This window comes from Oncorhynchus kisutch, linkage group LG20 (genome assembly GCF_002021735.2).
Source record: "Oncorhynchus kisutch isolate 150728-3 linkage group LG20, Okis_V2, whole genome shotgun sequence".
Lineage (NCBI taxonomy): Eukaryota > Metazoa > Chordata > Actinopteri > Salmoniformes > Salmonidae > Oncorhynchus > Oncorhynchus kisutch.
The window spans coordinates 29,315,140-29,327,903 of NC_034193.2; the positions used below are offsets into that span (position 1 = coordinate 29,315,140).

The 12,764-nt window shown below is 43.2% G+C and overlaps 1 protein-coding gene across 1 annotated transcript; it reads left to right on the top strand.

Annotated features, from left to right (window-relative positions):
* The first annotated feature begins 4,719 nt into the window (after positions 1-4,719).
* On the top strand, positions 4,720-12,286 carry LOC116355482 (protein ADP-ribosylarginine hydrolase). The gene is given in 5 exon segments (XM_074933772.1): positions 4,720-4,977; positions 5,496-5,724; positions 5,726-5,761; positions 6,273-6,487; positions 11,724-12,286. Coding segments are annotated over 5 exon segments (810 nt in total). The 5' UTR covers positions 4,720-4,775; the 3' UTR covers positions 11,852-12,286.
* The last annotated feature ends 478 nt before the right edge of the window (positions 12,287-12,764 follow it).

Below are 12,764 nucleotides of genomic sequence, written 5' to 3' on the forward strand. Positions count from 1 at the left end.
AAAGAGGAGCTCAGTGTTCAAAACGGAGTAATATTCAAGAGTCAGATAGTCGTTATTCCCCGTTCTCTGCGCCCTGAGATGTTGGCACGTGTCACATAGGAGGTGAGGCCTGTTACAGACAAGCACGTGACACACTGTATTGGCCAGGAATGCAGAGTGAAATCAAAGACTATGTCAGTAAATGCACAATCTGCAATGAATATACCATTGAGCAACAGAGAGAGACGATGATGTCCCACGAGCTACCGATGCGCCCCTGGCAGATAGTAAGTCTAGATCTCTTCCAGCACAGTGGCAAAGACTTTCTGCTGGTAGTCGATCATTACTCAGACTTTTGGGAGATCGACCTCCTCCCCGACCTCTCAGCAGAGACAACGATCAAACGCTGCAAGGCTCAGTTTGCCCGCTATGGCCAGCCAGGTAATTTCAGTCAATGGACCCCAATTTTCCGGAGTTGAGTTCCCGAAAATTTGCTGCAGGATGGGAATTCGAGCACGTCACTTCATCACCACGACACCCAAAAGCTAATGGGAAGGCGGAGTCCGCAGTGAAAATCGCAAAGAACCTCTGCAAAAAGGCTCTGCGAGAGGGCAAAGATGCCTGGAAAGCGATCCTGCAGTGGCGCAATACCCCGGCAGAAGGCATGGATAGCAGCCCGGTCACAGCGCCTCATGGCACGGCGCTTAAAAGCAGCTCTGCCAGTAGCCAGCAATCTCCTGGAGCCATGTGTGGTGACAGACGTGCTGGTGAAGCTACGTCACAGAAGACAGGTCTCAAAGTTCATTTACGACAAATCAGTGAAACGGTGCGAATGAAGCCACTACCAGGGGACCGGACAGGCCTCTGGAGACTCGGATCCTGTGTACAGAAAGTGGCACCACGCTCCTACTTGGTCGAAGTGAATGGATCACTGTTCCGTCGTAACAGGGTTGACCTTCGGATTGCTGAGCCAGCACCTACTCAGAACCCTGAAGGCCAAAGGGGTCGCATGACAAAAGACAGAACCCCAGCAAGTCACATGGGGCCTGAGGCACTGGGCGAAGAGCCAGGGGATCACAGGTCTGCCGCTCCCTCGCCAATCAATTCTCCCCTTAGACATTCAGGTGACACGCCTGTGCGGGAACCCGCAGTCCTCGCAGACAAGCCCCCTGTCTTTTCACGCTGCGGGCGTCTGTCCCAGCCACCAAAAATACTTAATCTGTAGGTTTCCCATCAGGGATTGTTGACAGAGATAAAAGTGAAGAGAATATCAAAATGTGTTGTTACCCGAAAAATTTTTTTTGTTGGAAATTGTTACTAGGTTTGTTTTGTTAGTGAATTGACACCTCCTGTCCTATTTTATTAAATGGAAGATGTTATGGGTGTAAGATGGCACAGTGATGCCATCTGTTGGTAAATGTTCATTACTGCAACTCTTGTGTTTTACCGGGGTGCTTGAGATACCCGGATGTGTTGTGATGTACTGAACAAGACTGGTTACTCGCATCAATGCCTCTGTCTCGTCATTTAACGTTCAAACAATAAGTACACTATCTTAACTAATATTACTATTTTTATCGTCCCAAATGTCTAATCGCTTTGCTGAGCTGCCGACACTGCAGCTCAACCCAGACCGTAAACAAACACCTACCATGTCAGTAAATATTTTATTAAGGGGGGGTGTACTTCCAGGTTTGAACAAAATGAAAAATGGGATACATTTGGAATGTATTTGTTTTCTATTAATCGATGCCCCATTTGGACACCATAAATAAGAAAACGAGTTGATATCCGATTTTCATTCGTAAAATTCTGCAACCAAACAATACATGAGCCATTTCCCATTTTTACACTTCCTGATTTGAATGGAATAATCAATGAACAAAGGATACACGGACCGCTAGCCTATGCCTATTGAAATGACAAGTCAATCTCGCAAATATGCAAATTATAAGGACTTGTAGTCTTAATATCTGACACATAATAATGGCACAATTGCCAGAAAATAGTTTAACATGTTTATTTCACAGAGATTGAAATGCCTTTATTACGTCACATTAGCGCACACAATTTAGGCTATTATTTTGATGGAAACCCAAATTTTTCTTTATATACCTTAAGTTATGTCGATATTGCTTCTTAATTCTCTCGCTAACGTTATGGAAAAAGTGTTTAATGAATAAATATGGCAACTTTTTCTTGCTGCTGCTGCAAATAAAAATGGAGACTAGTTTTCAGGAGTTGTGTGCAAGTTTTCAGTGGTCTTTGAATACAAAAACTTTTGCTAGACCTGGCAACCTTGATCGTGTTTATTCTCCGGCACACTTGCTGAAAATCTGGAAACACATTTGCAAAGACAGTGGTCCCGAGACGGAGAACATATAACATTCAATATTTAAATCGGCTACTAGGCCTACCCGTCTAATATATTTTGTCAATATAGGATTTCTGTCTTTAAAAACGGCGAAGGAGTGAACAAGAACCTGAGGTAGTAGGACACAGACTACATCTATAAATATAGTTATTATTTGCACACAATTTGGGAGTTTGGAGCCGCGGTCTAAACTTAAGATTGTCGCTGCCTCTAAAGCGCGATCTCTGGAAGACGCGTCGCAATGGACTGGTGAGTGGGGTGTCTCATAATATGGATTTTAGATCATGCATATTGTAATATTATTTTCCTACAAACATGGGTATTTGCCATAATAGATTTATTTTTACCACTGCATGTCTTGTAAAAAAAAAAAAAAAAGTATAGACGTTATGTCACCATGCTGCTGCTCCAGTTTCAACTTCCACCTGACTGTGCTGCTGCTCCAGTTTCAACTGTTCTGCCTTATTATTATTCGACCATGCTGGTCATTTATGAACATCTTGGCCATGTTCTGTTAATCTCCACCCGGCACAGCCAGAAGAGGACTGGCCACCCCACATAGCCTGGTTCCTCTCTAGGTTTCTTCCTAGGTTTTGGCCTTTCTAGGGAGTTTTTCCTAGCCACCGTGCTTCTACACCTGCATTGCTTGCTGTTTGGGGTTTTAGGCTGGGTTTCAGTACAGCACTTTGAGATATCAGCTGATGTACGAAGGGCTATATAAATAAATTTGATTTGATTTGATGTGACACGATATGTTGAAATGCGAGCAATTTACATCTTAATCTAGGCCTATATAAACTCGTCTCAATTGTTTAATAATTTGCACCTCTGTTGCTTTTACATGATTGATTATCCATTGTAAATGTTCAAGATGCCAACTGAACACTAATTTAAGTCTGCTAATTTAAGTCTGGGGGGGATGCCTCACAAGTCCTCAATGTCAACAGTGAAGAGGCAACTCTGGGATGCTGGCCTTCTAGGCAGAGTTGCAAAGAAAAAGCCATATCTCAGACTGGCCAATAAAAATAAAAGATTAAGATGGGCAAAAGAACACAGACACTGGAGAGAGGAATGTTGTTGAGGTCTGTTGTTCAATCTACACACTCTCTAATGTACTTGTCCTCTTGGTCAGTTGTGCACCGGGGCCTCTCACTCTTTCTATTCTGGTTAGAGCCAGTTTGCACTGTTCTGTGAAGGGAGTAGTACACAGGGTTGTACAAGATCTTCAGTTTCTTGCCAATTTCTCGCATGGAATAGAGTTTCAGAAGAAAGAGATTTGTTTCTGGCCATTTTGAGCCTGTAATCGATCCCACAAATGCTGATGCTCCAGATACTTAACTAATCTAAAGGCCAGTTTTATTGCTTCTTTAATCAGGACAACCGTTTTCAGCTGTGCTAACATTCGCAAAAGGGTTTTCTAATGATAAACTTGGATTAGCTAACACAACGTGCCATTGGAACACAGGAGTGATGGTTGCTGATAATTGGCCTTTGTATACCTATGTAGACATTTCATTAAAAATGTCCAACTAGTATAGTCATTTACAACATTAACAATGTCTACACTGTATTTCTGATCAATTTGATGTTATTTTAAAGGACAAAAAATTTGCTTTTCTTTCAAAAACAAGGACATTTCTAAGTGACCTCAACTTTTTGAACGGTAGTGTAATCCAAAGTGTAATTAATTACTTCACCATGCTCAAAGGGATATTCAATGTCCCTTTTCCCCCCCCCCAATCTACCAATGGGTGACTTTCTTTGCGAGGTACTGGAAAATCTCCCTGGTCTTTGCGGTTGAATCTATTTGAAATTCACTGCTCGACTGAGGGACCTTCCAGATAATTGTATGTGTGGGGTACAGAGATGAGGTGAAAAATCATATGATTCACCTGAGGAAGACATCAACTTGATGTCGAAACGTCCGTCAACTGTTCGCAACCTGTACAATGGATTAAAGTCAACAAAAATAAATCACTACCTTTTTTTGTCAAGCGCTCCAACTCCTTTTTACCTTGAAGTTGTCCTTTTGGATGCCTTTCTTGGTAAGCCATTCTCATGTTACACACTATTATTGCACATAGAGTGAGCCCATGCAATTTATTATGCAACTTGTTAAGCAAATTTTTACTCTTAACTTATTTAGGCTTGCCATAACAAATGGGTTGAATAGTTATTGACTCAAGACATTTCAGTTTTTCATTTTCATCTGCCAAATGTGCTTCAACAAAGTACTGAGTAAAGGGTCTGAATACTTATGTAAATGTAATATTTCAGTTTTTAATTTTTTATCCATTTCTAAAAAATAAAAAAAACATTGTTGCTTTGTCATTATGGGGTATTGTGTGTAGATTGAGGAGGAAAAACACTGATCCATTTTAGAATAAGGTGGAAAAAGTAAAGAGGACTGAATACTTTCCAAATGCACTATCAAAATGTTTTTCTTTGTTCCTACATTTATTTTTTGTACTGTGACAAACACTCTAGACCTCATTTGCACTCTCTTGTACCCTTAGGAGTGTCCCAGTTGAGGCCGGGAACTGAAGGGGGCTTCAGAGTGCCCTACAACCCTGATGGCACCGGATGTGGGGCAGCCATGAGGTCTATGTGCATCGGACTGAGGTGTGTGTGTGTGAGAGTGTGTGTGAGAGAGAGTGAGTGAGTGAGTGAGTGAGAATATACACTGAACAAAAATATGAATACAACATGCAACAATTTCAAATAAGTATTTTACTGAGTGCCAGTTCATAGAAGGAAATCAGTCAATTGAAATAAATTCATTAGGCCCTAAGCTAATGAAGAGTAGGAGTGCTGCTTTAGGATCAGTTTTGCCTTTTAGATAATAATGAATGAGATTATATGGACAGATCCCAGATCGGCACTCCTACTGTGACGGTTTAGGAATATGGGCCATGGTAATAATACAGTTGCACCACTGAACTCTATTTATTATTATATTTTTTTTACATATAAGAGACGGTACTTAGTCATCCATCATCTGGTAGATGTAAATGCACTCTTACCAACATGGCAGAAAATACACATGGAGCATTCTAGAGATGGGTGTAAGGGATTGGGTCACAATGTAGTCAAACATGCACCTACCATGTTCAGATCCACCACCACATATCTCCCTTTCTAGGTACCCCGTGTCCAGAGCAGCTGTCCACTCTGGTGGCCATTGCTGTGGAAACAGGAAGGATGACCCACCCTCACCCGACCGGTTTCCTCGGTGCTGTGGCGTCGGCGCTCTTCACCTCATACGCCGTCCAATGCCGACCAATCACAACCTGGGGGCTGGGCCTGGTCAAGGAGGCCTGTCCAATCGCCAAGAGCTTTGTTCAATTTCAGGGCTTTGCTGTCAGGGAGACAGAGAGACTGGGGATACTTCACTGAGAAGTGGGAGTGGTAAGAATAACCAATAACATCAATGATAACATGAAAATCAATAATAGGGGGCGGGTGTGTTTTGGTTGAGCTGCCATATCATTTTAAGTTCGTTATTTGCTAAGACACTTTTTTCATGTTAAGGTCAATAACATTGGATGACATTTATACAGTATAATACACAATCAAATGACTGGCAACATTCAATTTCAATAATGTGGATGGATACAGATCTTAGCTTATGATTTCAAACCATAACCCTCAGCAAGTCGAGACAGCTGGCTGAAAGGTGGAATTAATGACATGCTGATGTACAGTAAATAAGGAATGAAAAAACAAAATCAATGTAAAAGCATTCATGTCTGCTCTGGAGTGACGTTTCCCCAGAGGTATCTAGGATCAGCTTCCCCTCCCCCAATTCTAACCCTAACCATTAGTGGGTAAAAATTTTAAAAACTAACCAAGATTATTATCTAGGGGCAACTTCCCCACACACCTCCATCCCGTTCTATGACCCCCTTCCCTTCCATAGGTACCTGGAGCTGAGAGGCCTCTCCGAGAGGACGGGCCCCGTGCTTTGGCCGGCGTCCTATGGGCCGGCGGAGAGAGACAAGGTCTATAAGAGCTTCAGCCTGAAGGGCTGGGCGGGCTGCAGCGGCCACGGCGCTCCAATGATCGCCCTGGATGCCCTGCTTGGGGCGGGGTCAGACTGGGAGGAGCTGATGAGCCGTGGGGGCTTCCATGGAGGTCAGTTCACAGTGCAGTGTTTTGCCTTAGAGAATGATAGAGGCTTCTAGTGGCCAAAAGGCCTTATTAGCATAGGCAGCGCCATTGAGGGCTTCCGCCATTTTAATGTAGTTAACTGGGTGGGACTTCCAACTTCATTGGCTGATCCCTCCTGGTGACCCTGTTGGAGTCCTGTCCAACTGGGTCATCAGCCAATCGTGAAGAAAATTGACTACTTCAAAATGGAGATTGCCTCAATGGCATGCTGTCACAGACGCTATAATGGCACAGATACAAAGATGAGTTCTATCGATCTCTATGGTTTGGCCGCATTCCTGTCTGACTACATTGCTGACACATGCCAGATCTTACAACATCTGGATAGCTGTTAAAAATTTCAGCTAATCACATCATATGATATAGCAATCTCATGCTCGACTGCGCAGTAAAGGACGTGGCATGCAACCATTAGTTGATGCAATGCAATATGATCCGCCGGGAATGTGACACTTGTGTGTTTATGTCACAATTCCTTGGTAGTGAGTGACTTGATGGCCATCTTAGAAAGGACAATATTGGCAACACTGTCTGAATAGAGGAAATACATAAACTATATGCTTAAATTAAGGTTTGTGTGGTCTCTTGGCCACTTTTTTATACTCGCATTCCATGCATTGTTTACTTCACAGGACTTTCTGTAGAGATTGTATTAAATTATAAGTCAGACATTACTCTTCTCTAGATAAAACAATTAAGATCAAATGTATTTATAAAGCTATTTTTACATCTGCATAATGTCACAAAGTGCTTATACAGAAACTCAGCCTAAAACCCCAAACAGTAAGCAATGCAGATGTAGAAGCACGGTGGCTAGGTAAAACTCCCTAGAAAGGCAGGAACCTAGGAAGAAACCTAGAAAGGAACCAGGCTCTGAGGGGTCGACAGTCCTCTTCTGGCTGGGCCGGGTGGAGATAAGAGTACATTAAGGCCAGATCGTTCTTCAAGATGTTCAAATGTTCATAGATGACCAGCAGGGTCAAATAATAATCAGTGGTTGTAACAGGTCAGCACATCAGGAGTTAATGTCAGTTGGCTTTTCATAGATGAGCTGGATCAGCTGCACAACCAGGTGGACTGGGGACAGCCAGGAGTCATCTCAGGCCAGGTAGTCCTGAGGCATGGTCCTAGTGCTCAGGTCCACACACACACAGATAATTTTGCAGCATAGATACTGGAGGCTGAGACGTGGGGACACTGTGGCCCTTCCTGATGAAACCCCCAGACAGGGCCAACCAGGCAGGCTATAACCCCATCCACTTTACAAAAGCACAGCCCCCACACCACTAGAGGGATCTCAACAGACCACTAACATACTACCCTGAGACAAGGCTGAGTATAGCCCATGAAGATCTCCTCCAAGACTAGATAGGAAGATCACGTCAAGTAGAGTATAACAAAACGTGTAGGTATGTACGGCAGGACCAAATCGGAGTGATGGGTAAGGGCAAGTCCATGTAATGCTTTGTAGGTTAGCAGTAAAACCTTGAAATCAGCCCTAGCCTTAACAGGAATCCAGTGTAGATGGGCTAGCACTGGAGTAATATAATGAAATGGTTTGGGTCTAGTCAAGATTCTAGCAGCTGTATTTAGCAATAACTTAAGATGATTTAGTGCCTTATCTGGGTAGCCAGAGAGTAGAGCATTGCAAAAGTCTAATCTAGAAGTGTCAAAAGCATGGATTAGCTTTTCTGCATCATTTTTGGACAAAACGTTTTTGATTTTTGCAATGTTACGAAGATGGGAAAAAGCTGCCCTTGAAATATTCTTGATATGTTCGTCAAAAGAGAGATCAGGGTCCAGAGTAACACCAAGGTCCTTCAGTTTTATTTGAGACTGTACCAACCATCAAGACCGTCAGCTCAAACAGCAGATCTCTTTGTTTCTTAGGACCTAGAACTAGCATCTCTGTTTTGTCATAGTGTAAAAGCAAAACATTTTCCACCATCCACTTCCTTATGGATGAAACACAGGCTCCCAGGGTAGGCAATTTTGGGGCTTCACCATGTCATCTAAATGTACAGCTGTGTGTCATCAGCATAGCAGTGAAAGTTGGCATTGTGTTTCCGAATGACATCACCAAGAGGTAGAATATATAGTGAAAACAATAGTCGTCCTAAAACGGAACCTTGAGGAACACCGAAACATACAATTGATTTGTCGGAGGACAAACCATCCAGAGACTAACTGATATTTTTCCAACAGATAAGACCTAAACCAGGCAAGAACTTGTCCTTGTAGACCAACCGATCACCACAAAGGTCTAGGAGTACGAGGACAGGTGCAGAGCCTTGGTCTGATGCCATTAAAAGGTAATTTACTACCTTCCCAAGTGCAGTCTCAGTACTATGATGGGGTCTAAACCCAGACTGGAGTGTTTCGTATACATTATTTGCCTTCAGGAAGGCAGTGTGTTGCTGCGCAACAGTTTTTCCCCAAAATTTTGAGAGGAATGGGAGATTCTATATTGGCACGGTCAAGGTTTGGCTTTTTCAGGAGAGGCTTTATTACTGCCACTTCTAGTGAGTTTGGTACACATCCATAGGATAGGAAACAGTTACTTATGTTCAACATAGAAGGTTCAAGCACAGGAAGTAGCTCTTGCAGTAGTTTAGTTGGAATAGGGTCCAGAAAGCATCTGGAAGGTTTAGAGGCCATGACTATTTTCGTGAATGTTTCGAAAGATACAGGATCAAAAAAACTCAAGTGAGCCTATGCAGATTCAGGACAACTGAGTTTTGGAGTAATACGCAAATTCAAAGAGGAGTCCGTAATTTGCTTTCTAATGATCATAATCTTTTAGTCTTAGAAGTTCATGAATTCATCACCTCTCAAGTGAAGGTCATCCTCTCTTGGGGAATGCTGGTTTTTAGTTAGCTTTGCGACAGTATAAAACATGGAAAGTGCTGCTTTGTGACAGTATAGAACTTTTATTTTGGTTTGTTTTTATTCTCCTCAAATTTAGGCTGGAAAAGTAGTCTGATCGAGCAGCAGTGAGGGCTCTTCGATATTGCACGGTACTGTCTTCCCAAGATAGTCGGAAGACTTCCAGTTTGGTGGAGCGCCATTTCTGTTCCAGTTTTCTGGAAGCTTGCTTCAGGGCTCTGGTATTTTCTGTTATACCAGGGAGCTAATTTCTTGTGACAAATATTTTTTGTTTTTAGAGTTGCGACTGCATCTAGGGTGTTAAGCGGTTTACATATGTTTGTACTCCAATGTCCTTGGGTAGGTGGAGGGAGTCTGGAAGGGCATTTAGGAATCTTTGGATTGTCCAAGAATGTATAGCACAGGTTTTGATCATTCTTGGTTGGGGTCTGACCAGATTATTTATTGCGATTGCAAATGTAATAAGATGGTGGTCCGATAGTCCAGGATTACGAGGAAAAACATTTAGATCCACAATATTTATTCCACGGGACAAAACTAGATCCAGGTTATTACTGTGGCAATGAGTTGGTCCGGAGACATGCTGACTTGCCTAGTTAAATAAAGGTAAAACAAAAATGATCACAATCTCTGTCAATAATGACAGGAATGGAGGTGGTCTTTATTACCAGTGAGATATCAAGGCGTATACCGCCATGTTTAGTTTTGTCCGACCCAGATCAAGGCACAGACATGAGCTGACTATACTGACTGTGCTAGTGGCAGACCCCACTAAGCTGGCAGGCTGGCTAACAGCCTGTGGAGCTAGAAGAGATAGAGCCTTGTCTATGTTGATAGATGGGATGAGAGCACCCTTACATCTTGGATGGAGTCCATCACTCCTCAGCAGGCCTGTTTGTGGGGGACTCCCAGAAAGAGGGACAGTTATGTACAAAGTCTATCTTTTGGGAGGGGCAGAAAACAGTTTTCAAACAGCGATTGTTAACAGTTATATTGCGCTTGGTGACCTCTGTTTCCTCCTAACATCGTTACCGACGTGGATAACAATATCCCTATACCATCCACACTTGCCAGTTTTAGCATCAGCCAGCACCATCTTCAGATTAGCCTTTACATCGGTAGCCCTGCCCCGTGGTAAACAATGTATAATCGCTGGATGATTCTATTTAAGTCTAAGTCTAATATTGCGGGTAAATCAATGACTTGGGTTTTCAATTTGTCAGAGCTAATTGTGGGAGGCTTCGGCGGCTCAGACCCCTTAACGGGTGGAGGAGAGACCTGAGCTGGCTCAGGCTCTGAATCAGACTTGTTGCTTAGTGGGGAAAACCGGTTGAAAAGTTTCTAAATCTGCAGAATGAGCGACACTGGTTGTGCATGCCGAAAGCATTTCTTTCCAGAAGCCATGAGAAAATCGTCTGGCTGAGACGGTGCAGAGGGATTAACAATGCCACCTGTATTTACTGGTGGCACAGACGCTGCATCATCCTTTCCTACACTTAAGATTGCTCTTGCCTAACGATTGCGCCTGAAGCCAAGTTTGCAACTCTGCTATCCTCGCCACAAGGCGATAGTTCTCCTGTATATAAAGAGTACAGCGACTGCAATGGGAAGGCATAATGTTACTTAGCTTTCTTTTTTTTTTGTCTGGAGGAGGTCCTGCAAATCCAATTGTGAGATGCTACCATCCTGCCTTACTAATCAAAACCAAATAAGAGGTGCATTTGATTCAGATTGGGTGTAAAAAAATATGAAAACCATATTTCTTTTCACTCCTTCATAATTGTCGGGTGTTTATTGGACAGCTAGCCAATCCAATAAGAGATAGGAGTGTGCCAGAAGGGGAGTGGGACATATTTGTAACTGTGAGCACTGACAGCGGTGGTGTAACAGTATAACTTTAGACCGTCCCCTCGCCCATACCCGGGCGCGAACCAGGAACCCTCTGCACACATCAACAACAGTCACCCACGAAGCATTGTTACCCATCGCTCCACAAAAGCCGCGGCCCTTGCAGAGCAAGGGGAACTACTACTTCAAGGTCTCAGAGCAAGTGACGTCACCGATTGAAACGCTATTTAGCGCGAACACCGCTAACTAGCTAGCCATTTCACATCTGTTACAGTGGCACAAACTACAAGACCAACCCCAGGCCATATGGTTGCATTAGAATCCACTTCCACATAATTTCATGATTCCTCTCTTGCCCCTCCTCCTTCTCTTTACCTCCCTCTCCCGCCTCATCTATTTTATATTCACATTTTATATTCTACATCCATCTCCCTCCCCCATTCACCTACTTCTCCCCCAATTCCAGGTGACAGTGACAGTACGGCGGTGATCGCCTGCTGCTGCTGGGGGCTGCTCCATGGCACGGAGGGCGTCCCGCCCGGCAACTACACCCACCTGGAGTACAGGGAGCGGCTGAAGAGAGAAAATGTGTGAGAGAATCTGTGAGTGAGGGAATGAGAATAATGTTTTACTGTCTTAACCACATGCATTGTCGCTGTACTCTGTCTTGCCCAAAAGTAACTACGCTTGGTAGGAAGTCAATTGATCCTGTGTGGCGCTGTCACAGTGTAACAGAAAAACTGTCATGTCAACGTAGATGCCTGGAGGGAATGGTTCCGTCCCACTGATCAAGAGCAGGGCTGCATCCCAAATAGAACTCTATTCCCTATGGGCTCTGTTCAAAAGTAGGGCATTATATAGGGAATAGCGTTCCATTTGGGACACACAAAGTCTACACCCAAGGACAATGAGGAGGAGGATTCAGTCATACAAGAGGCTTCCCCTTATTGAGCATTGACAATGCATGATAAATTAAGGGAGTACAGTGCATTCGGAAAGTATTCAGACACCCTTGAATTTTTCCACATTTTGTTACGTTAGTCTTATTCTGAAATGTATTATTTTCCTCATTAATCTACACGCAATACCCCATAATGACAAAGCTAACAGATTTTTAGAAATGTTTGCATCAAATAATTTTTTTACCTTTTTCTGACCCTTACTATGAAACTCAAAATTGAGCTCAGGTGCATCCTGTTTCCATTGATCATCCTTGAGATGTTTCTACAACTTGATTGGAGTCCACCTGTGCTAAATTCAATAGATTGGACATAATTGGGAAAGGAACACACCAATCTATACAAGGTCCCACAGTTGACAGTGCATATCAGAGCAAAAACCAAGCCATGAGGTCGAAGGAATTATCCGTAGAGCTCCGAGATAGGATTGTGTCGAAAAATGTCTGTAGCATCGAAGATCCTGAAGAACACAGTGGCCTCCATCATTCTTAAATGGAAGAAGTTTGAAACCACCAAGACCTGGTCACTGACAGAGCTCCAGATTTCCT